General features: G+C 36.5%; 1 protein-coding gene across 2 annotated transcripts in view; it reads left to right on the forward strand.

The window, feature by feature from the left end:
• SLTM (SAFB like transcription modulator) overlaps nucleotides 1-23,229 on the forward strand; it is a 23,838-nt gene extending 609 nt beyond the window's left edge. The window contains exons 2-21 of one of the 2 annotated variants that reach the window (XM_026045718.1): nucleotides 326-413; nucleotides 7,405-7,469; nucleotides 7,852-8,037; nucleotides 8,501-8,548; nucleotides 9,471-9,498; nucleotides 10,860-11,328; nucleotides 11,890-11,939; nucleotides 13,862-13,980; nucleotides 15,312-15,461; nucleotides 15,552-15,661; nucleotides 15,749-15,909; nucleotides 16,254-16,345; nucleotides 16,577-16,740; nucleotides 17,809-17,977; nucleotides 18,568-18,692; nucleotides 19,558-19,728; nucleotides 20,396-20,707; nucleotides 21,149-21,296; nucleotides 22,066-22,223; nucleotides 22,615-23,229. In XM_026045718.1, the coding sequence (XP_025901503.1) occupies nucleotides 326-413; nucleotides 7,405-7,469; nucleotides 7,852-8,037; nucleotides 8,501-8,548; nucleotides 9,471-9,498; nucleotides 10,860-11,328; nucleotides 11,890-11,939; nucleotides 13,862-13,980; nucleotides 15,312-15,461; nucleotides 15,552-15,661; nucleotides 15,749-15,909; nucleotides 16,254-16,345; nucleotides 16,577-16,740; nucleotides 17,809-17,977; nucleotides 18,568-18,692; nucleotides 19,558-19,728; nucleotides 20,396-20,707; nucleotides 21,149-21,296; nucleotides 22,066-22,223; nucleotides 22,615-22,723 (2,922 nt within the window). In that variant the 3' untranslated portion in view covers nucleotides 22,724-23,229. The remainder of the gene's footprint in view (nucleotides 1-325; nucleotides 414-7,404; nucleotides 7,470-7,851; nucleotides 8,038-8,500; nucleotides 8,549-9,470; nucleotides 9,499-10,859; nucleotides 11,329-11,889; nucleotides 11,940-13,861; nucleotides 13,981-15,311; nucleotides 15,462-15,551; nucleotides 15,662-15,748; nucleotides 15,910-16,253; nucleotides 16,346-16,576; nucleotides 16,741-17,808; nucleotides 17,978-18,567; nucleotides 18,693-19,557; nucleotides 19,729-20,395; nucleotides 20,708-21,148; nucleotides 21,297-22,065; nucleotides 22,224-22,614) is intronic. The other variant, XM_026045719.1, reaches the window with a different exon arrangement.
• Nucleotides 23,230-26,813: the final 3,584 nt, after the last annotated feature.

A 26,813-nucleotide genomic window follows, 5' to 3' on the forward strand; every position in this document is an offset into this window, starting at 1 on the left:
TTTTTTTTTTTTCTCCTCTCCCTTGCTGTTTTTTGGACTGCCCTTAATGTCATCGCCGCTGTCAGAGCGGCCTGCTAGGGTTATGTTTCCCGAGAGAAATGTGCTGATCTCTGATATGTTGTCCCTTGAAAATGTCAGTTTAACAGATTAAACTGCTGGTTTTTATGTACTCCTGCTATTTTCCAGCTTTAGATAAAACGTTTATCTTTAGTTATTTTATATCATATTCCCTTAGTTAGAAAGAATTAATAATTTGATTCCTTGCTATTTGCTAAAGTCACAGTCTTCGTATTCCCATTAAGCTATTTTTTTCCATCTTACTTAGGCTATAGAAGAGGAAGGAGGCGATCCAGACAATATTGAAATAACTGTTTCAGCTGATACACCCACCAAGAAACCATCTAAAGGCAAAGGTGAAAACCCATTTATATATTTATATGGCTTTAAACAGACTTTTTTGCTTGTATTTGTTATCTTAAAGTGAGAATATGGAAGTGTGCTTCCATATGTGGTTGTGACTCTACAGATTATGCCTTATGTCAGGTATGGCACCYTTTATTTCTTATTTGTCCTCAGTCACTGTGTTACCTTTAAAGCCTCTCTGCTTTCCCTACTCCTGTCATGAGCACCTCTCTCACTTGCTTTCTTCTAATTTTCTTCTGTGAATGTCCATTTCCAGTAGAGCAGTAGAGGTCATTTAAGCTATGAGAAGGGGCAGGCCCTGTGTCAGTGATGAGTCTGTGATGATATGTGGTAGGGGGCACTGGCTGAAGAGTGTGTTGTGTGGATTCAATAACTTATTTTTTACTRAAGCAAGACAGGATTTTTAAAGAAGTATTTGCTGCCTGTGCTGTGAAAGCTGTCCGTAAAACAAAATGTTTAATTAAGAGATTTCTTGGTTTTCTGTTGTGAAAAGTTATTGTGTAGATGACAAACTGATCTGGTTAGCAGTGATTACTTCAGCTTTGTTTCTGGCACCTAATTAAATAATGATTTGTGAGTTTTGAAGGTGTTTTACTCTGGGAGCATCCATAACCCATCAGCCAATGCTGGGGGAGGAAATTTCTGGTCTATGCCTATCGTTCTTTATTGAGCATATGTTCGAGCTGTGTTTATATGAGTGTTCTAGATGATCTGTTTTGGAAATGATCAAACTTATACTCCGTCACGTGTATTAAGTTTTATGATGGAAGTGATTAATTACACTTTTGTCTAGTGCTGTAGATTGCAAGCTTATTACTTAAATGACATACACCTGCATAGAAAGTTTGAATAACTTATAACTTCTTTTAACACATAAGGAAATAGGTTGATAATATTATGTTTTTTTTTTTTTTTTTTAATCTATGAAGTTACTTTTTTTGCTATTCTGCAGAGGTAACATGCCTGAGAAAATGTATGAAAGCTAAATAGGGAAACGCTTCTACAATTTGCTATATAGAGACTTTTTTTTTTCTGCCATGATAAATGTCTCTTGTTGCTTTTCATTCTCCTGTTTTCCAAGCTCATGTTATGGTGCTGTTTTTGAATTTATCTCTGATGAATTACTATCTTGGATAGTTCTACTATTCTACTTCCACAAAGATAGTCTGTCTCCCAGTGATGTTGCTGCCTGAGGCAAGGGTTCAGTAGCTGCTCACTGCCAACTCTTCTCTGTATGTAAACCGTAGGGCTTATGTATGACACATACTATGTTCTTAGTACCTCTGAAAGCAAAATATGACCCTCCTGAAGTTCTTATTTGCTCATTTTTTGAACTTTTGGTTACTTTTTGGATTATGAAAGTCTAGTGAACAGACTTTGTGCCCAGAATATGCTTCTCCTGTGTTAATCTTCAAGTGAGGTACAAGAAAAACTCATTTACCTAGGGAAAATTTCTTTACATCTTATTGAACTACTATTTCTTTTAATATTTTTAAGATGGAAGGAAAGGTATTCTCCTAATGTTATATTCTTAACTACTCCGTTACATGCTAACAGCTGATTTTGATGCTGTTATTTTACACGCTCRCGTGCAGTAACGTAACTGGAGACTTTCCCCACAGTGGGGAAATTGGCACGTAATAAATCCATTTTGTAAGTTGCCACTGAGGAACTTTTGAAGGCAGGTATGAGATGCATGTCCATCAGCTTCAATGGGATTGAATTTTCTCTTAAAATTAGCTGTCTTGATCCCAGTAGTTTTACATGCATGCTCTACACTATAAATAGTGACTGTAGCCTCCCTTGCCTAGTGTGCAGACGGATTGCCCCAAGCTACCTGCTAATGCCTGYTTTTCCCCTAAAACAGTTTCAGACTAATATTAATAGGTCTTTATTTTGGTTCTTTTACTGCTAACTAGKGGTAAAATGAATGGTGCCACAGTCAGTCCTGTGTATTTTTTTTTTTTGCCGTGTATTGCTATGCAAAGGTAGATATGGACAACAGGCATTTGTTGGAGTTGCAGAGAAAGTAGAACCCTAGAGAAAGACAGGGAGAGGTTGTAATGGATAAACATCTTTGCAGCAGCCAGAGAGGGACAAATGCAGCAGAGGAAAGAGTTTTTCCTTCTAAAGGAAGTGTCAGCTCTGCAACATGGCCATTCGGTTTCTACCTCCATGTGTCTTGAGCTCCATTCTACTGCAACTCTTATGGTCTGTTTCGAAATCAAGAGACCAGTTCCCCAGTGCTGTCTTTCAGAAAAGTTTGATACGGAGTAGTGGTGTAGGCACAATTGGAGAGGCATAGTGGAGGTGCTCTATCTGTGTTTTCTTCTACTTTATGGTGTTGTGGTTTTGTGGTGCCTTTTTTTTTTTTTTTTTTTTTTTTTAAATTGATGACAAAAATCCAAGTTCTGCAGCATGAAAAATGAGGGTGAGTTCTTCTCTAGACCAGCCCCTAATTGAAACGTAGGTAGCCACGTGTATCTACACATCAGGAAAGGGTGCAATCACCAGGTTAATTGAAATCTCACAGTTTTTAACAGATAAGCGTTTGGAATGAAGAATTGTGGAATGTCTATCTAGCTGAGTCACAGAGGTGAGCTCAGCTGTTCTTACTAGCTAAAATTTGAAAACTTAAAGGCCCTTTCTATAGATAAATGCTAAATCATACTCAGTTTAAAAGCTTCAGCTGTGCCTCCCCACCATTGCTTTCAGTAGCTACGGGCTAATTTCTCTATTTGTAAAGAGATGACAGTATTCAAAAAATAATCTTTTCAAGCCTGAATATGATGTTTCTTATTTGGGTATCTGTAGAAGTTACTGCTAGTAAGAAATCTTCTTAAAATATCTCTGATGTGAACATTTGTGTGAATTTTTGCAACCAAAAATACTGTAGCGTTTTATTCATGCATTGTAGCATGGTGATTGAAAGTCATTTTTCTGCTAAGTTCTGGAGCTATTATGAAATGAAGAACTTGCTTAAGACTAACAATTTTAATTTCAAAATGTTAATGTAAGCCAAGTTGCTAATTTGCTACTTTGCAAGTTTGTAAGACTAGTTAGACACCTGTTACTACTCGACTCTCTTTCAAACTTGATGATCTGTCTTTTACATCAGATGCTGACAAGCAGCAGTGACTGATTTATACTGCTTGCTACCTGGGTACTTCTGGCTTTGTAAAGCCTGTTTGGTTCCTGAAAACCATAAATAAGTTGTATAATACTGGCTTTTAAAGGAAAAGAGGAGCTGGAAAAATCTATCATCTGTCTTCCAGAAATATTAAAATAATTCTGTTCAATAAGCTGTTAGCTTGCTCTTCCCCTGTTTGGCTTGTTTTAACATCTGTTAATACAATTCTTTAGGCTGGCTTCTGAAATACTGTGCTTTGCAGCAACAAGTTTGCCCAAAGGAGATCAGAATTTTCCTACTCGGTGAATCAGCACTGGAATAAGATAAAGGATTCCAGATTGCATTGAAAATAGGTGTCTTGTTGCTTACACAACATAGTCTGGATGCTACTACTAATGTCCTACAAATTTTCCTCCCTATTTTCTCTCTGATCTTGCTGACCTGATTATTTTCTTCCTTTTTATTTTTTTTAAGGAAGAAGGTAACATCTTTGAATGTATTGGCTTGCTTTGTTGTTTTTATACATTCTGAATGAAATGGTAAAGATAAAAAGTGACCTCTTCCTGCTTGTTTTGGGCGTTTGCACTTGAAGATAATGTACTACAGCTCTAGTTAGTTAGGACTGTTAATGTGGCGAGCCATGTGAGTCTTGGTTGACTTTCAGCTTGAGTCTGATWTGTCAACTTATTTTGATGTCTAGGTATGTAATCAGTGGTATTTAACYACTCTGGATATTTTTGCAAAATTCAAACGCTTTCTCTTAATGTTAAATAAACAGTTGAGACCCTACTTTTTCTTGGACACTTTACTCAAGGTAGCTTACATCATAAGGAAGTAATAAATGTATTTCTTCCTTTCTGAGGAAAGGCATATGTTATAAAAAGAATGCTTCTTCATAGTAAATCTGGTGGGGTTTTTTTGTGTGCATTCTTTAGCATATGATGTATACAAAAGGTTCATTGTTCAGGTATTAACTTACGTTTTGTTCTGCTTATTAGAAATTTGAGATATTGTAAGTTTTAATCAACATTTCAAAATAATTTTGACATATATGCTTGGAAACACCTTATATAGGATGCTTCCAATACTGGAAAGGTCCTTTTGTCTTTTGAATTATGATAACTCATTCCTTATTGAAATGAGATGTAAATGGTGTGCAACAAACTAGGTAAGGCTTTTAGGAAGAACTAATCTTACCAGATATTTCCCAAATAATTTAATTAATGGTTTGAGTGATACAGCTAATGAGCTGCTCTAGAAAGTATCAACGTTTAATCATATGGTTGCAAATAAGGATAAATGTTGTGCACAGTTTGTTTACTTTCTGTAGTATCCAGCTTTGCCAAACATGTTCACCCTAAAACTCTTTAATTAACTGTAGTACCCTGCAGAAGCTATAGAAAGCTCAAATGTTCTTTAAACTTGTGATACTCTTTGAGAAGACAATGTGAATAGATAATTTACTTTTGTTAATGTTGCTCAGATAAAAAGGACTATTCAAAATGCAACAGCCCATCTCTTAAAAATATAAAGACTTTGTTCCATCTTATCCTTTTTTTTTTCTCTTTTTTTCTACAGCATGTTTTTGATGAATCTTTAGCATGGGCACAACAGGTCCCTGTTTGGGGTTTCAGCAGCAATATGAGGAAAGTTGCAGTCACTGACTTTTCTAAAACTCGGTGATGAGTGTGTCTCTTCACTTGTGCAGATGTCTAATTTGGTTAATTTTACATAAAATGTGCTCTTCTGTAATTCTGTGTACTCTGAATGCACAGGACTGAATAAATAGAACAAGCCTATGCTACCCTAGGGCTTGTAAATGAGATGAAAGCTGAACCTGCATGTGTTAAACTAACATTTTAAATATGCTCCAAATCATCTGATTATTTCTCAGGAGGAGGCTCATTCTCTATGTTAATAGTGTGTTGCAATTTTAAAGCATGTAGTGATTGCTGTTGCCAGAAAGGTGGTTGAGTATGGCTTACGAAGGAGGCTGCTGTGCCAATGAAAATTAATACCCATGTTGGTGCAGGCATCCAGATTTGCAGGGTGCAGCGTTTATACCACTGACAGTTAAGTAGCTACTGGATGGATAATCTTTTCATGAGTAAACTGAGGATTTTGATGCAAAGAAAAGTAGACTAAAGAGAGTGTGGAAAAAGTGTCCTTGTGTCCTGCCYCTTACTGTAGCAGCAAACAAACAAATGTGGGCATCTTTATTAAGAGATATAACTTCCTCTTGGTGAGGATGCACAGATGAAAATGTGCTCTGCTAAATGTCATTGCAGAGTGATAGGATTAACTGGAGGTCATGCTGTGTTTTCTATGTTTTCATATTTCCTCAGGCAAAATGAGTGAATTGAAGATTTAAGCAGCTTCCAAGATGTTACATACTAAATAGAGGCTAAAGGTGTCTAGCATCTGCTGTGCTTGCATTTCCCTACATGTGTATATACTTAACTGGATATGAAATGCTGAAATAACTTCGACTTTAATGTTTAATAAACTAGAACAGAAATGTGAGAAAGACAAAATGGTAAATAGTTGAATGTGTGTAGATGTTCTTGCTCTTTCTCACTGCTTTCTGCTTAAATATATACATAAGATGTCTGTGTAGATTCTGTTACAGAAAGTCAAAAACAATATCCAGAATCTGGGTTTATTTTGCTTTCAGATATTGGATATTGATGCACATTAAAATTCTGTCCATCCTAGTTGTAAGCTCACACCTCTTTTTGAGAAAACATAGCTTCCCTGAGCATACCTGTGCTGCTGGTCTTAACAAAACCCAGTAGTCTCTTTCCGTGTGTGCTAGTTGAGCAGTTTCCAGCTTTGAAATGCAAATTAGAAATGCAAATTTGGAAGATTTTGTGCACAAAAATCCGATCCTGACAAAATTGACTATTTCAAGAGGCAGGAACATGAGCTTGGTGTATCAAACCGTGGCCTATGTTTTCATCTCTTACTGCTATGAAGTATCTATATATATATATTTTTAAGCCATCCTTTAAGGGATAAAGCTATGGGTGAAGAAGTAATGTGAAAAAATCTTGTGTTACATGAGTGCCACTTCATTTGTATCTTGTATTGATACCAAGTTCCAATATAAGGTCATCAAAGCTGCTTCTAACAGAAGTCTTGTTTTTGTAGGAGATTAATGCTTCTGTAGAAGATCAAGCATGTGCAAGAGACTCCAAAGGGAATTCTAGTAGTCATCATCTCTATTAACTACTTTTATTAGGTGAAAAAAAAAAAGTGTATATGTGCTGGAAGAACATATGTAACATGGCATTAGTAAATTAATGTTAAAAAGCTGAGTGCTTTTTAAGCTTTGAGACTCGTCTCTCTTGTTGATGGTTCTTTGTAGTGAAGAAAAGCACTGAGGAAGGAGAGGCTGTGGCATCTCAGTACTTGTAGATAGTTAAAAACACAGCTAGTTGAGATGCTAAGCAATCTGATGGTAGTTGGAAGTTAGCCTTGCTTTTGAGCAGGAGGCCAACTAGGTGACCTTCAGAGGTCCTTTTCAACCTTTACAAAGTCAAAAAGTATAATTTGATTCCAGTAGTTCCAGAAATATAGCTCTAATGCTTTCTCACATTTCATTATCATTTAAAGTAGATGGTGGATATAAAACCTACTCGCATGAAAGTATCTGCTTGTTTATGAGACGGAATTGATGTCAGGTGTTCATAAACACTGTTTTGATGTTTTATTTTCCTTCAGCTGAAAAAATTTGTGTTTGAAAAGCTTATATCATAGTAAACAGTGGAGATAAACTAATGCTCAGTATGTGATAAGTATTAGGATCTGTTGGATATAACAGCTCTAATTAGCATATTCTGTTGTTTCAGGTAAGAAGCAGGAAGCTGATGAATTAACTGGTGATGCATCAGTTGAAGAAGATTCCTTTGTCAAGGTAACAATGATGTGTGTTTTTTNTTTTTTTTTTTTTTTTTTTTTTTTTTTTTTTTTTGAGAAATACTCCGTAACAGATAATTTCTATGGAAACTTTTTTTTGCGTGTGCATAGTTGTCATGCATAAAACTTACTTTGTGTGTTTTTATGTTGTTCTTGGGTTTTTGTTTTTTTTTAACCCAGAAGTTAACCAGAAATAACCAAATCTTGAGTTACATCTTTACGTGTAGAATTTACGTAGGCAAGTTCACTGCAGAATTATAAATTAAGTGTTGAGATTGTCTGATCCACTATTTAGCAGAAGCATTGAGTTGAGCAGTGGGTATTTCGGAATCTAGCTAATGCCCTTAGTTATGCCAGATATTTGTTGTTCACATTAAAAGGAAAGTGAATTAGAGACTCAAGATGCAAGTGATCAAGATGGAAACGATGAATTAAAGGACTTTGAAGAATCTGTTGAAGATGAGAATTTGAATTCTAAAGAACTGGCACCTGCAGAAAAGAAAAGATACCGTGACTTAGAGCCAGCAGAGACAAGAGAAGACACAGAAAAGGATTCTGAAAACCAGGTACCTTACTCTGTTTTTTACACGCTTTTTTTAATCGGCAAAATGTACATTTTACTGAGTGTGTCCGTGTTACTAGGAAGTCAGGATTAGGGTGTTTTTTATTTGGTTGTTTTTTAGCTAGGCTTGTTCAGTTATGTCTAAAATGTAGTGTGGTACTGTTGGTTTTTTTTGACTTGTATCAGAATAGTCCTGAAACAAACATAGCGCTACCTGATAAAATTCTAGCGTGGTCCYGTCCGCGTAACCAAATGCCTGTGTGATCCCTTTCCCTGATGCTGTTAGTGACAGATATAATGAGAATACTCAAGATGCAAGTCAGGAGGACTGCACACTGGTGTTCACCTCATTGAGTGTGTATCTGTTAAGCTAAAATGTTTTCCTGAATGCACTGATAATCTCTACACTGTGTTTTATAAATGACTTGTAAATAGCTTGTTGAACAAGTCCTTTTATGTTTTCATAGGAAAATGAAGGTCAAGACGTAGAAGATTATACTTTTCCAACTGTCCATGTAAGTTCCAAATCAATTTTAAGCAGGTTATCATATCTCAGTTAAGAAAGGATCGTTTTAGGCTGACTTTTTGTTCGAGCGTGCCTCTTACAGTCATATGATTCCAATTCAGGTAAACAATATGGGAATATATATATATATATTTAATTCTGCAGATAATTGTGACTGGCAAAGAAGAGGCTGTGTTTTGAGTGCTATGAGCTTCTACAGCTAGGAGTATTCAGTGCATAGGTTTTAACATAGAATGTCTTTCATACTCACTTAAACAACTCAAAGGCTGTGCCAAGTGCCAGCTTTTATGTCTAGCACTTCCGTTTAAAATTCCAATTATTCTTTGGGGCATTATTATGTGTTTTAATTACATTTGAAAGAGTTCAAAATTTATTTTTGAGTTCCAGTAAATTTTACATATGTGGAACTGACGTCTGAAAAAGTGGCATTTCATACAGCATGCTTTGTTTCTCTAAAGATAATGATATCTAAATCRGAAATTACTTGTTAAAATAACTAGACAAATTTCCTCCATTTACTAAAGTAAAATATAGTTTATAATTGATCTCCTAGGATTTCAGAGCTATTGATGGGTTGCTTGCATTTCACTGAAGTCAGCAATACAACTTCTATTTGGAAGACTTCAGCAAGATGAAGGACAGTTTGGACATGTCCTACTTAAGGAAGCAGCACTTTGCAAAAAGTGTTTTGCAGTTTGCAAACTGCAAAACACTTTTTGCAAACTGCAGAAGTGTTGACCATTGAAGTTTGGTACAAACCACCAGTAATTTGACAAGGTGTGCAGGCTTAGTTACTAGCTGATTATTGTTTTGGAAACAGTTTTCAGTTGCCTTCGCTAGAAATTCTACAGAAAATATGCACTGTTGTACTGAAGTAGGAGATGCTTAGTTTTGACTTCCTTCTTTTGCAGAATGGTGAAGAGGAAGAAAATGAGAAAGGTATGTTTGAAGTTTAATGAAGTTCAGAGTCTTTAGTCTGGTAGACTAGAAAACTTTCTCTTGTAATATTCAGTCTCTTTACTAATAGTAGGTTTGTCTCCAGTACTAAGTGTCAGTTGTCTCCCTATTAAACTCAACATCTGGAATCCTTGTAGTTTTTTCACTCTCAAGAGTTAAGTTATCTTACTCTTAAGAGTTGATTATAGTACTTATCAGTTACTGTGGTGGATGTATAACAACTTCATCCCATGAGGTTTTTTTTTTTTTTTAAACTAAATAAAAGAGCATAGTAATCAAGGACATTCACTGTAGTATACGGTAAGTGTTGATACAAAAACTTCCAACTTGCACTGCAGTAACTGATGTTTAACTGAGTGAAATGGTACGCTCTTACATGGAACTTGAGCACCCAACAAAYGTATGGATCATCACTGTTACGTGGAAATGCTAGTTGTACATAAAATGGTAAAGCAAGTATTTGGAAACCTGTGGAGTGGCTACCTTTTTTAAACTGTGCTGGTTACTGAAACTATAGAAGGAATATAACGCATTTGGTCAAACAGACTTTCTGGACAGAAGTCTTAAGGATTCTACCTAGTTCTCCCTAAGGATTCTACTGTGGACTAGAAAGGACATGGAACACCATCACTTTACACAGGATGCAATAAGCAGTACGGAAGCYACAGGATAAAACTACAGACTCCTTGTTCACGAGGGACCCTATGGCTGAAGCATCTCTTCTCTGCAAATCCAAGAATACCGGTGGAGACGCCGATGTGGGACTGAGAATGGGAAATCCCTGCAGTGGATGAAGATGGAACCATTTTTCTACAAACTCTGGATTAAAGATCACTCTTCATTTTTCTGCAGCAGCCTTGTACAACTAACTTGACTGACGAACAACTGGAAAAAGGAAAAGCCAAATAGAACACCAACCCAGAAGACTGAAATACTCCAAGACTGTACCCCTTTTGGATTTGGGAAGTTTAGAAGTTCTAAGACCAGGAAGACTCAAAACACAGATCAAACTGTGAGCATCTGAAACAATGATTTCCTTATAGCACACTAAAGCCTAAACTGGAAAACGGATACTTTCCCTGAAGGACGGATATCTGCAGGATGGAAACATATTCTGACTCCTAATGTTTTGGTATTTGTCTCTAGAAAATGTGTTTTGCCATGAAGAATAAGTGATCCTGGGTAAAGGATTTATATATGTGTTAATACACCTTGTGTTTTTTCTAACCTTCCATCAGTGCTAATAACTGGCTTTGTATTTTCTAGGTCCTATTCTAGCTTATGCATATGAAATTGTTTAAACTTCTTGTTTTGCCGTATTTATTCCTGTTAAATCCTCTTAGATAAAGCAGGTTCTGGTGATGGTACACAAGAAGTATCTAAACCTCTTCCTTCAGAAGAAAGCCTAGCTGAGGCTGATCACACGGCTCACGAAGAGATGGAAGCTAACACGTCTGTGAAAGAAGCTGAGGATGATAACATATCGGTTACAATCCAGGCTGAAGATGCCATCACTCTGGATTTTGATGGTGATGACCTCCTAGAAACAGGTAAAAATGTGAAAATTACAGATTCCGAAGCAAGTAAGCCAAAAGATGGGCAGGATACCATTTCACAGAGCCTGGAGAAGGAAAGCAAGGACTATGAGATGACTGAGAACCATAAAGATGGTAAGAAGGAAGACTGCGTGAAGGGTGATCCCGTCAAGAAGGAAGCCAGAGAAGGTTCAAAGAAAGCAGAATCTGGAGACAAAGAAAAGGATACTTTGAAGAAAGGTCCCTCGTCTACTGGGGCCTCTGGTCAAGCAAAGAGGTTTGTTTTTCTATGTCAGTTCTTTACGATACTGAGTACCAGCATTCAATAAGATCACTCTACATTAAGGGGGTAGCAGCAAGAATCTTATAATTAGTATCCTATGCTCCTGCCTATAGATTTTTTTTTTTGACCGCCATAAGTTACTTTTTAAAATTCAAGATCTTCGTATAGACACTATGTCCTACTGATTGCATTGTCGAATTGTCAGCATTTATTTATTTTTTTTCAAATTGACGAGTTTCTTAAATGTCCTTGTGATGATGGTAATGAACAGCTATCAGTTCTAAGAACACAAAATGAAGTCAAGTCCCCGTCCTGAAATCTGGAGAAGATTGCCATATATCCACTGAATAGAATGGTCAGAAAATCTAGATCTTCAGGCATCTTGGGGAAAATCAGTGCAAGAATCCATAAGGGAATCATTTGTTCAATTATAACCCAGTCTAGCCCTTTTTATTTTTGAAATGTTAATGTGTGTATTAGTATTAGCAGTATAAGATGCAATGCTTATCAGATTCCGTGTTTTCAATTGTCTTCTGATTTAATTTGCTTCTCTAGTTCTACTAAGGAGTCTAAAGAAAGCAAGACAACATCAAAGGATGATAAAGGTAACTATTAACTAGGGTAGTGTATTGTCATGAACCAGATGGTTTCCTGTTTGAGAACTTCCTTGCTGTCTACTGACATGGCTTATATAGTTGATTTCAGCTGGCTATAGGAAATTATGCTTTTTTATGAAAAACATAAAAAATTATGTTTTTCCCTGTGATCCCATATTCTTCTGAAGATGAAAAATACTCATTTTAAGCACTAAATGAAAATACGTTTTCCTGCTTCAAAATAGATTTCACTTCTGAATTGCAGGTCTTTGTTTTGGTGGGAAGATATAAATTGAAGATATGCCTTTTGTAATTTAAATAAAGCCCTTTGTGTGGACAAAACAAGAATACTTACATAGTACTTAATGTCAATGAAGTTTGTTTTGTCCTTTTTTTTATTATTCTAGTTCTTCCTTAAATAAAATGAACTCTCAACTATTCCAGCCAAGATGCTGGTTAGCGAGATTGCACTGTCAGCTGCTCAGTGCGTTAAAATCAGAGCTATTGGTCTGTCTTGGAATTTGTCTTTTAGTATAAACCCAGTATTATGATTAAAATTGTAGAATGTATTTTAAGAGCACATTAATGTTACCAGTCATGCTGATGCTTCAGATTTGAATAAATGCATTCTTCTAAGTTCATGAGTTTTCTTATTTTGCCTGCCTGCCAACTTTCTGCCCAAACACCTTAATTTCAGTCTCTAGAGTTAATAATTGGTGAATGGAACTTTATCTGATAAGTGAGGTTTTGAGGAGAAAGCTTTATGACAGATGTAAATTCATCTTATGTAAATGCATATATGTATATGACAGCTATGTGTTTACATTTAAAATATAGCAAGTTTATGTTACAGGTAGTGTGCAGGATGATTGTAACATGTAACTCTAATAAGGCTGTCTTAAAATACATATGTCAAGCCAATGTAGAGTGTTAGTTTAATGCATTATTTATTGCTGTTACAAGTACATTACAGTTTGATAATCTAGATTTGCCAAGGTGATCCTAGGTAATCAGTATGAAGAAGATGGAAGGATTTTGTAGTCTTTTGTTCCTACTCTATGTGATCGATTAAAAAGGGAATTGATCCTTCTTCTTAAGATGGTTAAACTGCTTTTTAAAATCCTGGCCACGACCTCRTTTTCCACCTCTTAAGCTGGAGTGCCCAGACTGGTTTTGTCTGTAAGGGAGGCTGCGTTTTAACATGCTGGAAAGCACTTCACGCCTTTAGTAGTTGACAGTCAGAGCTGAGCTAAATAATAAAAGATTAGAAGTTGCTAGGAACATGGTTACATTGGTCATTTGGTTTCTTATTCTATATTGTTGCTATAATGGCTCATATATAATTCATTTATTTATATTTTTAAGGCAGGTAATGTTTTTCCTGCTTCTCCTTAGTATGTTTGCATTTTTTTTTTGCACATCCAGTGCTAGCAATAGTATTTTTGCAAAGCTGTCCTGCATGGAGAACAGACAGTTCAAGAAAGTTGCAGTTATTCAGGAGGGTAGGAAAAATGTCCTAKGAATTAATTAAAATCTTCTCCTTACCTTTCAGTTATCTCTTTGGTAATGTGAATAGTATAAAGCCAAATGCTTAGTGCTAGAAAGGCTTCCTTGAGTGGAAGGTATTGGTAAGAACTAAATCTAGACACTAAAACAAGGAGACAAGCATGCCTTTAATAGAGTATTATAGCATTTTTCTGTCTCTGTTTTTGGGGTATAAATAGCCCAGCTGTTGACCTCAATACCTGGGCAAATGAATGAAATCTTATGGCATATAGTTTTTTAGATAAAAGTCTTGTCAAGARAGGTAACAGGATGAACGGTTACTTAAAGGTAACAGGTTAAGCTATTCTTTTCAGTACCAGTTCCGTTGTGGGTTCATGGTGCCTCTACCTATTTAATTTTGGGCTGTTCTGTAAAACTTGTTTCAGGAAGTGCAAGCAGTGTTAGTGGTAGCAGTGGAAGCTCAACAAGAAACCTGTGGGTTAGCGGACTGTCTTCCAACACAAAAGCTGCTGACTTGAAAAATCTCTTTGGCAAATATGGAAAGGTACTTTATATGCTGTGATRCCCTCTGCACCATGTATTTCTCTCCTCTCCTTCAAATGTTTCRTTTAAATACAACTCTTAATATGAAATGTCTAACCAGTATAATGTAAGAGTTTAAAGAAAATACTTTGAAATTGAACAACAGTGGTCATTCTTGTGCAGCAACTGTATTGAACTATGCATTTAAGATAATGTGCCAACTGGTAGAGTGGTGGTATAAACAGCCTTTGGAGCACCTGCTGCTTTGTGAAATTGTAAAATGTGTTTGGAGAATTTCTGAATGGGAAAATAGGCCAACAATGGAACTGTTATTAATGTCTGTCCTTCTGGGGACTGTCTTTTTTCTTTTTTGTTTAATGAATTTTGCTACAGGCTATTTTCTGGATTTTTATTTAATTAATTATTTACTTTTAATACCTAAACTAAAACCACAGAACATTGCAGAATTTATAGAAGCTAAGAATTATTTTGAAAATGGTTTATAGTCATCATTTTGCCAAAAAAGTTATGAATAACTACATGAATTCATAGTGTTAATATAAAGCTGTGCTCTTATGACTTCATTACATCTTAGGAACTGGTTAGAATCTTAGGACTTTGGATAGTAGCTGTCTGTACTAGTTCCTGGATATGTGATTAGTCCATTGAATTTAGCAGATGATTTTATTTACTGACTTGTGTTGAGACCTGAGAGTGTATTTGCTACCGCTTTCCCTTACTCGGCTGCTTTTTCTGTAAACATGCTCAGTACACATATTTGGCCAGATTTTATTTTTAAGTAAACAGAGAAAATATGTAATGAATAAATGAATGTAACATTGCATGTTATTAAAAAGATGAAGCTGTTGCATTAGAGCACGCTTAAGAAGTTCTAACAAGCAGCAGGGACACGCTTAATATTTTCCTGAGAAGCGGGTGTCAAAGACACCAGTGTTTGCTGGCATTACGTAGTTGACACACGTTTGCTATTAGCCCTTGGAGAATTAATAAATTAGTGTGTAATAGAGCATAAGCTCTTTTCATAACCTTCCTGCCACTAACTGGCAGCTGCTGAGTCTTTCCTTTCGGAGCAGGGAAAGGGAGGTATCCATCCAGCAAATTATAAGTCTGAAAAAAGCATTTAAGTAATTATATTAATTATCTGTAATGTGATAGCTAGGATAAAATTTTTAAATGCTACAATCTCCTGTGCAGCTTTTGAAAACTTAGAGCATCGCTTCTCTTTTAAATTTATTTTTATTTTGGTTTTTATCCTTTWTTTGCTACTAGGGCAAAAACATTTAAATATCGTTTTTTCCTTTCTAAAAACCTAAATATAACCTCTTTACGTAGGTGCTTGGTGCAAAGGTGGTCACAAATGCACGAAGCCCGGGGGCAAAATGTTATGGCATAGTAACTATGTCTTCTAGCACAGAAGTGGCTAGATGTATAGCACACCTTCATCGAACAGAGCTGCATGGACAACAAATTTCTGTTGAGAAAGTAAGTTTAATAAGGTGAGAACTTGTCATGCAAGAAGCTACCTTCAGCAATAATATACATTAACCTAACCTGCTTTTGGAAAAAATATAGGTGAAAGGTGATCCTTCCAAAAAAGAGTTGAAGAAAGAAAGTGATGAGAAATCTAGTTCAAGTAGAAACACGGGAGATAAGAAGACTGCATCAAGTGATAAAACCAGCAAGTAAGAATTTAAATGAATTTTCTAAAGCTGGAAAATTATTTAGGTGGAACCTTACTCACTGCATTTGTGTATTTCTCTCCTAACAAGAACTCCATCAACCAAAAAAGAAGAAAAGAAATCTGAGAAATCTGAAAAAAAAGAAAGTAAAGAAACCAAGAAAACAGAAGGTAAAGATGAGAAGAGTGATAATGGATCAAGTGGCCCTAGTCAAGATTCCACTAAAAAAACTGAAGAAAAGAAAAGAATAAGTATGCAATATAGCACTGTTTCCTCCTGTTCAATCTGTGTGTCTGGCTTGATTTTGGGGCATGTTCCTGCTCTTGCAGGAAACAAGATGACTAAACACTAATTCTTTTTATAAAAGAATCTAGTTACATCTATTACTTTAATTTAGAACTGTTGTAAAAGCTTCTATRTTTTGTGTAATTACTAAACTACACAGATGTGTGCTGGCATGCTTCTCCTACCAGGAACACTTTAGTTTAAAGATTCATAAACTTAATCAAGGAAAATCTGTAATAGGCAGCTAAGGATTTGTCTGTGTTAAACCCTCTCTCTCTCTCTTTTTTTCTTTCTTCTTCCTCCTCACTAGGTAGTAAAAGCCCAGGTCAAGTTGTAGTTCTAGACCAAACAAAAGGAGACCAAGGCCACACTAGGACAGTTAGAAGGGGAAGATTTGACAAAGTAAGTATCTATAGATTTGACACAGTCCTTTTCTGATTTAATGCTACTTTATAGTTGATAACCTGCAATGAAAAATCGATTAATTATTGCAAACTGTGTTAAGCTTAGATAGACCTGAAGCTTTGTATGCTTTAGGATAGCTAAGTAGTTAATGATATATGAACATAGCATCCAGAAATCTCCCTAAATGAATGAGACTTCTGAAATAACCATTGTAATCTCTGTCTATAGCCACAGATATTGAGGAACAAAGAGCGTATTATTCAAGATAAAGTGAAATTCAGGGAATACAGGGGTAGAAAGGATATCTTGCCTTTTGAAAAGATGAAGGAACAGAGATTGCGAGAACACATGGTTCGATTGGAAAGAATACGACGAGCTGTTGAACTGCGAAGGTAGTAATTCATCTTTCTGCTAAAGGCTATTTTAAAAACATTAACTGATCAGGTGCTATATTTAGAAATCTAATTAGAATGCATTCTGTCAAGCCTTACTCAGATGTTATGATTGGGGTTCTACCTAATGGTATCTTCAAACAAATAATTATCCCCACAAAGTTTCTGTTTARTCTTTTAGTATGTGTCTTAATAGGTTAATCTTTAACATATGTGTCTGCACTTTGTGTTTGTCGCGGGGGGTGTATCTCACAACTGTTTTGCGTGCTGGGCTTCTTTGTGGCAAAATGGGAAGTTGACCGTTGGATATAAAATACAAAATTGGTAATCTTTACAGAGAACTATGTCCAAATGACAAACATAATACAATCTTTCCACCTTAAATGCATTTTAATGGGTGAATACTGCATTTTATGCTCTTCTTGCATGACTACAAGTTTTCAAAGGATAGCTTAATACCTCGTGTCCTCAACTGGATTTCCCTAAGCAGAGGATTTCCCAGCAGGCATAATAAGGCATTTGAATAGCAGGAATGCTTTCATTATAGGAGGTGGGAAGAGGAATGGAAAAAGTGAAATGGGCTGTCCGCAAGTATACCTAACCTGTGTAGTCAGAGCAGCCTTACTGCTTCCTTAGCCCTGTACAGAAAGCGGCAAGTGAGTCTTTGTTAGCTTGAAGAGTACAAGACAACGTACTTGCTTGGAACAGCAAGTTTGGTTAAGATCCAAGTAATTGTTTTGCTAGGCTGCCTATAGCGGTCACTGTCCACGTCACAGCACACTAATATGAAGCCATTGTAAAATATATTCAAAACAGTGAGGCTCAATAAGTTTTCTAGTATCTGTTGTCTTGCAAAACAGTTACGTAGCATACGCCAAGGACACTTCAGCAGTTTTTAGCAGGGGCTAAAAGCAATAGAATTCTGAATCAACGGCTGCTGCCTGTAGCCTGCTCTCACATAGTTCAGTCTATTTGCCTGGAGTAAGGTTAGTTTTGGATAAGAAGGAATTTTTCAGTTAAGTTCCTGCTGCAAATCACAGTACTGCCTCTTTTTGTTTCGTTTTTTAGGCGAAGGGAAATCGCTGAAAGAGAGCATCGTGAGAGCATACGAATAATGCACGAACGAGAAGAATGTTTGCAGAGAGAACGGGAGCGATTAGAAATTGAAAGACAAAAACTAGAGAGGGAAAGGATGGAACGGGAACGGTTGGAAAGAGAGCGTGTTCGTATCGAACAGGTAYGTGTATTTTGAACTGCAGTGCAGTGTCACTTTGGTTTATAACCATGGTCATACTTGCGGTGGGATTTTTCTCTTCACCCGCTCACCCAGGCATCAACCCAGCTGGACAACATATAGTCCACAATATACAGCAACAATAGTCTGTTTGTTTGACTTGTGATTTGATAGCAAGCTCTTGCTGCTGGTTATGTATTAGCTGCGCATGCCCATTGTTGATATTCATGCTGAAGCTCAGTGGATCATGCAGCCTATACAAGTTCAACCCTGCTGCCACATTTTCCCTGTAAAGCAGTGTCACTGCAAACTAATGAGAGGCATCTCATTAGGGCTATGAACATAKCAGTAACACAAGAAATTACTTGGAAAATGTGCTAGCTAGTAACCATGAGCTTCTCAGTTATGTCTGGTCTTTAAAGAAGACCATGCTCTTTCTAGTCTTGCGTACCATCCATGGATAAATTATATCAGATAGCCTTTCATAGAAAACTACCAAATATTAGTTTTGTATATTTGATGATTGTTTTATAAATACTACTAATAGAGATCTGGGGTTCGCTGTGTTAATTCATCCTTCCCTTTTATGTTAGGAACGCCGAAAAGAAGCGGAGCGTATTGCTCGAGAAAGGGAAGAATTGCGTCGACAACAGCAGCAACTTCGTTATGAACAGGAAAAAAGGAATTCTTTGAAACGTCCACGTGATATAGATCACAGGTATAATTCTCAAATTACTGGTTTGCAGCCCCTAGTGAAAAGAATCAGCTCGAGAATATGTTTGTACCTGGAACAAYTTTGCGAAAGAAGCGAATTTCTGGTATTTATTTGTTTTTTCCATTTGGTCTAAGCTAAGTAAGAAACATACCTTATTTTCAGAGACAGTTTTGGATTAAGATTAGCATCATGTGAACAAATGTTTGCTATACCAAGAAAGTGTAACTTTAGTACGTTTACTGAGAGAAGCTGCTCTTCTGACTTAATAGATAAAATTTATAGCTTACACTCTGAGAACTCATATTTCCAATAATTTTGTGGCTAAAGGAGTCGTTGTGATAGCTGTTAATTTTTAAAAAGCTAAGGACATCTGTGATCTGCCAAGTGAGCCACGAGTTGGACTGGCTTTGACGTACTGATCTTTACGCTGCAGTAAGAATGGCCCTAAGCTATAAAATTGATATAGGTACCATGTGTGAGTGGTTGTGGTAGGTGCAGTAGGAGAACACTAGTGTTCCTTCAGCAGGAGGAGGAAAGTCTGCTTCAGTCTTCAAGGCTGATAATAATGTGTTCTGCTTCTCATGTTCTTACCATAAAGACCCGAATATTCCTCATGAGCAAGGCTTGACTTTTACAGAGTTTCCTTTCCTGAGAAAGTCTGTATGTTTGTGTATGTGTTTTAACTATCGTAGAGAGTAAACTTTATGTTTCTTATTAATAGTCTATTAAATTGTTTAAATTGTCTATCTTTAAAATGGGCCTATATTGATGTATAACATGAATTTTTTGCTCTATATTACATTACATATATTAAGCCATTGCTTGGATCTTTGTAACTAGCTTGGGTTCTCCTTCTTTTTGCTTAAAGGAGAGATGATCCCTACTGGAATGAGAATAAGAAGATGGCTCTTGATACAGATGCACGTTTTAGTCATGGTTCAGATTACAGTCGCCAGCAGAATAGGTTTAATGATTTTGATCACAGAGAAAGGGGACGATATCCAGAGGGTTCTTCTGTACCATCATCCTCTTTTGATAGGTAAGTTTAACTAATAGGATTAGTTTAATAAGTAAATTTAACTAACTATTAGTTAACTAACTAACAGGGTAGGTATTTGCCTGCCGACATCTATACTGATTTCACTGTAACTATTCAACTTCAGTGTTATCAGCTTTATGCAGTTGTGATACAATAGAAATGCACTAGTGTCCTCAGGACTAATAATTTGCACTTTTCTCTTGAGGACATTAAATAAGCTGTTGGGTGTTGTTTTCTTTGTGACATTTCAATCTTTTAGATGGTCTCTTCTGGTCTTCTGCTTTTATGCTGCAATGAAATAGAGTTAGTTTCAAGCTGACTCAGAATCTGGTATTCCCTATGCTTTATGCTAGAGGAGAAGACATAAAGGAGATCAGGCATTTGCTTAAATACTGTACTTACAAAACAGGAACAGATTGATCCATTTAAAAAAATGTTAAGTTGGATGAGAACTTGAGTTGAGCTCAAAATGATAATGGCAGAAATCAATATATTTTGGTGTGGTAGGGATCTTTGAGATGCATATCCAGTACATGGCAAGAAATATGTAATGTGAAGGTGAATAGGTGTGGTCTTTTTTTTCCTGCTTACTTATGCTCATGTGTATGTTCTAAAGGAAGTGTAAGGTACAGAGCAAACAAATGATTTTCCCACTTCAACTACTTAGGCGAGAACGTTTTATAAATCAAGGTGAAGCAAAAAAGACTCGCCCAACAGCACGAAGAGAAGAGCCAGGGTTTGAAAGGTATCCAAAGAACTTCAGCGAGTCCAGAAGAAATGAACCACCACAGCCAAGAAGTGAACTCCGAGATACGGACAGGCGGGAAGTGCGAGACAGAGATGAAAGAAGAACAGTGATAATTCACGACCGACCTGAAATACCCCATGGTCGGCATCCAAGAGAGACTGGTTCAAATCCACCTAGGCAAACAAGTTGGAAGAGTGAAGGAAGCATAAGCACAGACAAACGAGATGGCAGGTAAGTTTGCTGAATACCGACAATCTCTTGTAGACACTACTTGCASTAATAATTCCTCAAGAATTGCTATATAAGTAGATAGCAGAGCTGTTCCTGAAGAATGGTAAAGTTGTTTCCAAAATGCACCAGGAAAACTTATGTGTAGGTTGTCAKATACACTAAGCCTTATCTGTAAACCTGATATTAACTACAAGCAGTTTGCTCTTGATCATGCAGAGTAACACATAGTAAGGAAGCTTTTGTGTGAAAACATAGATGTATGCAAACCTAATGTCAGTTTTGATTATTTAGTGAGCCCTTTGAATTTTCAAAGGATTTGTTCCTAATTACCTAAGTGCAAGTGGCTAGGAACCTGAAAAATGCAGAAAAAAATCTTGAAATCTATATGTGCTGTGCTTTGGTACCAATTCTGTTATACTGAAACAAAATTTTTGATAAAAGCAATTTTTACAGAGGTGAGAGACCAGAACGCTCAGGAAGGGACGTGTCTGGGCACGTGAGAGGTGCCCCTCCTGGTAGCCGGAGCAGCGCCTCTGGGTATGGAAGCAGGGAAGGAGAACGGGGCGTGATGGGAGAAAGAGGCGGACAAGTGAGTAACTCTGTGTGCGTGACAGTCATTGGAAAATATGATAATAATTGCTGGAAAATGAGCTGGCCTTACTGCCAAAATCTTTGCCAGTGCTTTATGTAGTGCTTAGTTTGTTTTGTGCTCTTACTAAGTTCGTGTTTTAAAACATCGTTACAACAAACAGACCCCAAATATGTAGAATTCTGGTTATGTTTAACTTCTTTCAGGTTGATGAGAGCAATGGCTATGCTCCCTGAAGGAGTTCCTAATGAGGCTTTTAATTTGCCATGCTCTTGTGTTCTCAGGATGCTAGCCTTATGCTACCTGGTACTACTAGTACAGTTTGTCACTGTAATCTAAGGTGCAGTTCAGTGTAGAAGAAACCTGTATTGCCTGTCTTTAAAGCCTCCATACTAAATGCTTCATGATACTAGCTCCAGATGCGCTTAAATAAGTACTTTCCTTTTCTGTAGTGGCATGGAACAAGCATGTCCATGATCATAGGAAATCAAAGTAAAAGTGGGAGTAGAGCASAAGAACTCATGGAACTCTATGCTCACAAAATTGTTAGCAAAATGGAACTAACTTGCAGTTATCTAAAAATAGTTTCTAAAAACTTGCGTCGATCAGGTGCAAATGGATTGACATGTTAAGATGCTTGGCTTTGAATATTGTCCAGAGCCCTGTAAGTGCAAGCCTAAATTTCTTGAAAAATGTTGTGGTCTGACTTCAGCATTGGTTTAACAAATTACATCTTTCTTCATGAAAATGACTATCGCCTTCTTTGCAGCACTATAATGAAGACAGACATGTTGTTGAACGCCATAGTCGTGAAACTGGACCAAGAAAAGAGTGGCATGGACCTAGTTCTCAAGGAAGTGGGTATCATGACACAAGGAGAATGGGAGATGGCCGTGGAGGAGGTGGCATGATGTCTCCACATACAAGGTACAAAAAATACTCCTTCCTCTCACTCCCTCACTGAGCTCTCAAAGCTCTGGTTGTGCTTAAGAAGTGTAAGAGTCTCAGAGCAATCAACATGACTTGCTGTGGAAGGGGTTGCTGCTGCACAAACATACACTTCATCCTTCCAAGCCAGCAGAGGCTCTGCGGTGTTTAGATCTGTTGCATTGGGCAGTTTGGTTCAGCTGCACTATTCATGTACTCTATGAAGCGAGTGACGACTTGTAAAGCCTTTTTTTCTTGCATGGTTTCAAGTCTCTTTTGAGACTTCAGTTTAACAGTTGAGTGATAAGAGAAGTAACAATGTTCTTACCTGCACACCAAGCTCTTAGATACTTATCATAACTTAACACTTTTCTAAAACCTTTGTTTCCAGTAACTCTTCACCAATTAATAGAGTTGTACAGATCACAGGCAATTCCATGCAGAGGGGAAGTGGCTCAGGATTTAAGCCGTTTAAAGGTGGACCTCCACGAAGATTCTAAGATCTACAGCTGCTTGGTTTCAAGATAACTTATTGAAATCTCTTGTAAACTTTCTCTGATTAAAAACAGGAAATCTTGTCTAGAAATCCTGGTTAAATTTTTTTTAATTTAACATGATTACTTTTCCTCTCAATTTTGGAGGCATTTTAATAAGTTGCGTTGTAATTTTGGATAGTTTTTGTGTATCTTTGATAAGCATTTTCCCTGAGGCACTAGAGCTGTGTAAAACAAATTGGAACCAAAATATTTGTTAATCCTGTATAAAAGAATAGTTTGCAGCTGTGTGCTAGTAGTTTAATTTACCAACATTAGCTCAGTGGTGTCATGCTTTAAAGTTAGCTACTTACCACAACATACACAACTATAACCTCCACTTTGAAGGTTGACCAGGCTCTTCTCTGCTTTCTAATTTGTAGAGAAATAAGATTGTTCTTGCGTTACTGGGTATTATGTAACCTATTTTTGCAAAAGGTACTGTTACATTGAGTGCATTTATGTGTATTCTTGCAAATGTATTCTTTTGAAATAAACCTTCATATTCTGTATAGCTTCTAGTAAGTCTCTGAAACTTGGTCTTTGGGGAAAGAAGAGAGAATAAAACTGACATGTTGATACAGCAAATCAAAACCATCTTGACAAATCCTAGTGAATAGCAGAGTTGCTCAGAGCTCCCAGACCCTTCTGTTGTACTAAGGGCATTGTCTGTCAAGCTGCAGCAGTGCTGTGTCATGACAGCTTGGTTTCTGATTGACTTAAGAAGGATACTTGCTTGTCTTTCAAGTGTGCCTCTCTTCCAGATCTATCCAAACATGTGTTTGAATTGGAGTGTTCCCCCATCTATGGGGATATTCATGGCTCAGTAAGGATGCAATGAATCATAGCAGCCTTGGGAAAGCTCTCCTGCAGTTTCAGACTAGTTTCTCAAGAGGCTAAAGGTAAAAGGTCTAGACTTGTACCTGGATTTCTCTTTGGTGGCAGGGTGAGAATTTCATTTGCTTATATTTCTAACTTTTATGTGAAATGTTTTGAGATTTCTAACACTTCTTCTTCAAGCAGTCAGCCTTAGTCTCGCTAAGAAGGGGAGATGGAAAAAGCCTATTTTTACTGGCTATATTTTGACCAAGCTGCAGGCTGAAAACACATGGATGGGGAGTAGCTACTTTTACAGTCGTTAAACTTTCATGGAGAGATCTTATGTAAGCATAAGTGATAGCATATGCTTCAATGGACCTTCTAGATAAGATAGCCTTACTGTATTGAAGGATGTTTGTATTTCATAAGGGAGTTCAAACCGGGGAGGAAGCCTAGAGCTATCTACTTGCCACGGACCTTGTCAACTTAGATTATAAATGGCTTTAAAAGTAGTGCCATGACTTTCAGCACTTGTATAAACACTATACTACAAATGTAGATGGTCACTCAGAAAGGCAGATGCTTTCAGTTACAAGTTTACTTTTTTCCAGGCGTCTGCTTTCCTGCTGTGCATGTTGGAAAGGTGGCAGGACTTCTGATAGTATGAGGAAGACTAGTATCAAAATACTTGCAAGTGACCTAAAGAAACAGTTTTACTCATCCACTCTCCCTCTGCTATTTATTATAAAGTTATGTTAATGGCAGGGCAGTATTTCTGTTTTTGTTTTCTTAGACATCCTCGAGTTTCAGGTAACTTGCTGCTTTCTAAATGGAAGAGAGTTAATGCCCCTCTTAATGACTTCCTGGGCTTTGTCCACAAGTCTATTCCAGCGTGGTGGATGAGCAGCAAGAGATTGCTGCAGCCTCAGCCACCYAAGGATGTTCTTCTTTCGAGCAGCTAACTTGCTTTCACTTATATCTGTAAAGGGAAGAACTAAAGTCAGAGACTAAGGSGAAGAGAGCTAAAGGGGAAAGCAAAGCAGCAAGTGGCTTCAAAGTACTGCAAGCAAACGTGTCTGCTATAGACGTGCCAGTCTTAGCAGGCTTGCAGAAGGTTCATACSTAGGATAGTTTGTAGGTCTTGAATTTTAATAACATTTTTACAGAGAAACTGCTTATTATCTAGTACTGCAACAAATCAGAAATTCAAGTTAGTTTTCTATATCTACTAAGACAGGATTGTGGTAGTAGACCGAGAAGGGGCACCATGAGCACATTCTGGGGTGCAAAGTGATCTTTCCAAACACACTTGTTGCTTGCTGGGGAAAAGAAGGGGGAGTGTTCAAGAGGAATTAAAAAATAGCAGGAACTGTGTTCACTTAAACATTTTTCTGGTACGTAGCTGTTCASGAAAGATGGGAGCAGGGGAGAGAAGGGTAGATTTTTTTCTACACATTTCATGAATATTCAAAAATAAACAGATTTCAAATTAAAATGCACTGGATCAGCAACTCTGTCAAAACATGTGCTTATGTAATAAGTAGCTTATTTTGAAATACAGGTTAAAGCTGCTTCTATTGTTGAGCTCTTGAAAGAAAAATCCAAGAAGTTTAAGTTGGTAGGACAGGGTTATTTGAGATCTTTTAAAAAGTAGTTTTTAGGAGAAAATACAAGTTGAAATGGATTTATAAAATGCAGTCAGGGTGACTGTACTTCATGACTCATAAACTATACCAACACATACAAAATACRTATTTACCATACCATGAATTGTTGCAGTACCTAATGGATAAAATAGAAAATATTAAAGTTTATAACCTTAAAATTTAAGCTATAGAAAGGCACAGATATAAAACTCAAGACAAGACTTGTTTTTTTGGTTATAGTAAATAAGTTCAGAGGAGCACTTAAACTGTTCAGAGAAGTATAATCTATATTTCATGACACTTGCTAAATTAAATTAAATGTGACTGCATATGCAGATACTTCACTGCAACTGAAAACATTGAAGCAAGCTGGAATGATGAGGTACTGGATTGGAAAAGAAGTTGCCACAAACTTGAAAATATTTTCAAAAGTACTTGTAAAATATCAACTAGCCTATCCTCTTCTTCCCCAAAGTAGTTTTTGATACATTTCATCTCAACCTTATTAGGAAAGAATTTAGGTATTATAAATAAAACTTAAATAAAAAATTTGCTCACTTAAATTTATTTACATATGCATTTGAGAAGCCTCTTCACCAAAATAGATCTAAACAGGGTAAGGTTCTTTAGACAAACTGATAACTAAAGACACTTTCAAAAACGTAATAGAATTCAACAATTTTTCCCAGGTGGTACATAGACAATAAAAAGTGGTATTATAATACAGAATTAATCTTCGCTTTGAAAATGATCTAGATGTTCAAAATCAGCTTAACAGTTTACCAGGAATGTATTGATTCTATAGTCTTTAGAAACACATTAATACAATATAAATAATTAAGGCTTTTAAAATGCAAAACAGAGTCTGTAGTTGAACTTGTAGATGCAGTTACAATGCTGGATACTGAGGTGACATTAAGGTGAAACAGATTTCAATCACATACTTCAGTACATATGACTCTGGATGAAACTTAATCATGTCAAGTACTTTTAAAATACAGGTTTAACTTTTAATTTCTGCTCTTTCCTCTTGTGGAATCTACAGTGGCTTGCMTTAGTTGTGACTTTTACATTTTCTGTTCAAATTGGATGTAGAGAGCAAGATAAACATTAGGTGACAAACAGGCTCAGAACTAAATTATTGATTTAATACAGCTTAACAGTTGCACAATTCTGTTAAAAACATCTCAGGTAAAATATCTCAGCAAGACATCAATCTTGAACACATTACTAGTCTGCTTCAGCAGGAAACCTCTGGAAGTTTCTTAAAATACCTTTGAGGTTTTTTCATTTTTTTTTTAACTTCATAATCTTTGCAAACAGACCCCCATCATAACAGCTAATATGAATATTTGACTAACATTGCAGAACTAGTGACAACTTATGCAGAAATAACTTTTTGTGAGTATCAAACTTATAAATAGTTTCATTAACAAGCTTACATGCATATATAAAAGGTGATTATCAAAAGTTGTAAAAATAACAGCTATGTGTCTGTTCACAAGAAAAAGGATAATCAAAAATTGTTTATGAAACCTTTGATAAGAACTACTTTCACTGAAAGCTGTATTATGAAAAACAAATCAAATATC

This window comes from Nothoprocta perdicaria, unplaced genomic scaffold (genome assembly GCF_003342845.1).
Source record: "Nothoprocta perdicaria isolate Ctin4 unplaced genomic scaffold, notPer1 scaffold_41, whole genome shotgun sequence".
In the NCBI taxonomy this organism is placed as follows: domain Eukaryota; kingdom Metazoa; phylum Chordata; class Aves; order Tinamiformes; family Tinamidae; genus Nothoprocta; species Nothoprocta perdicaria.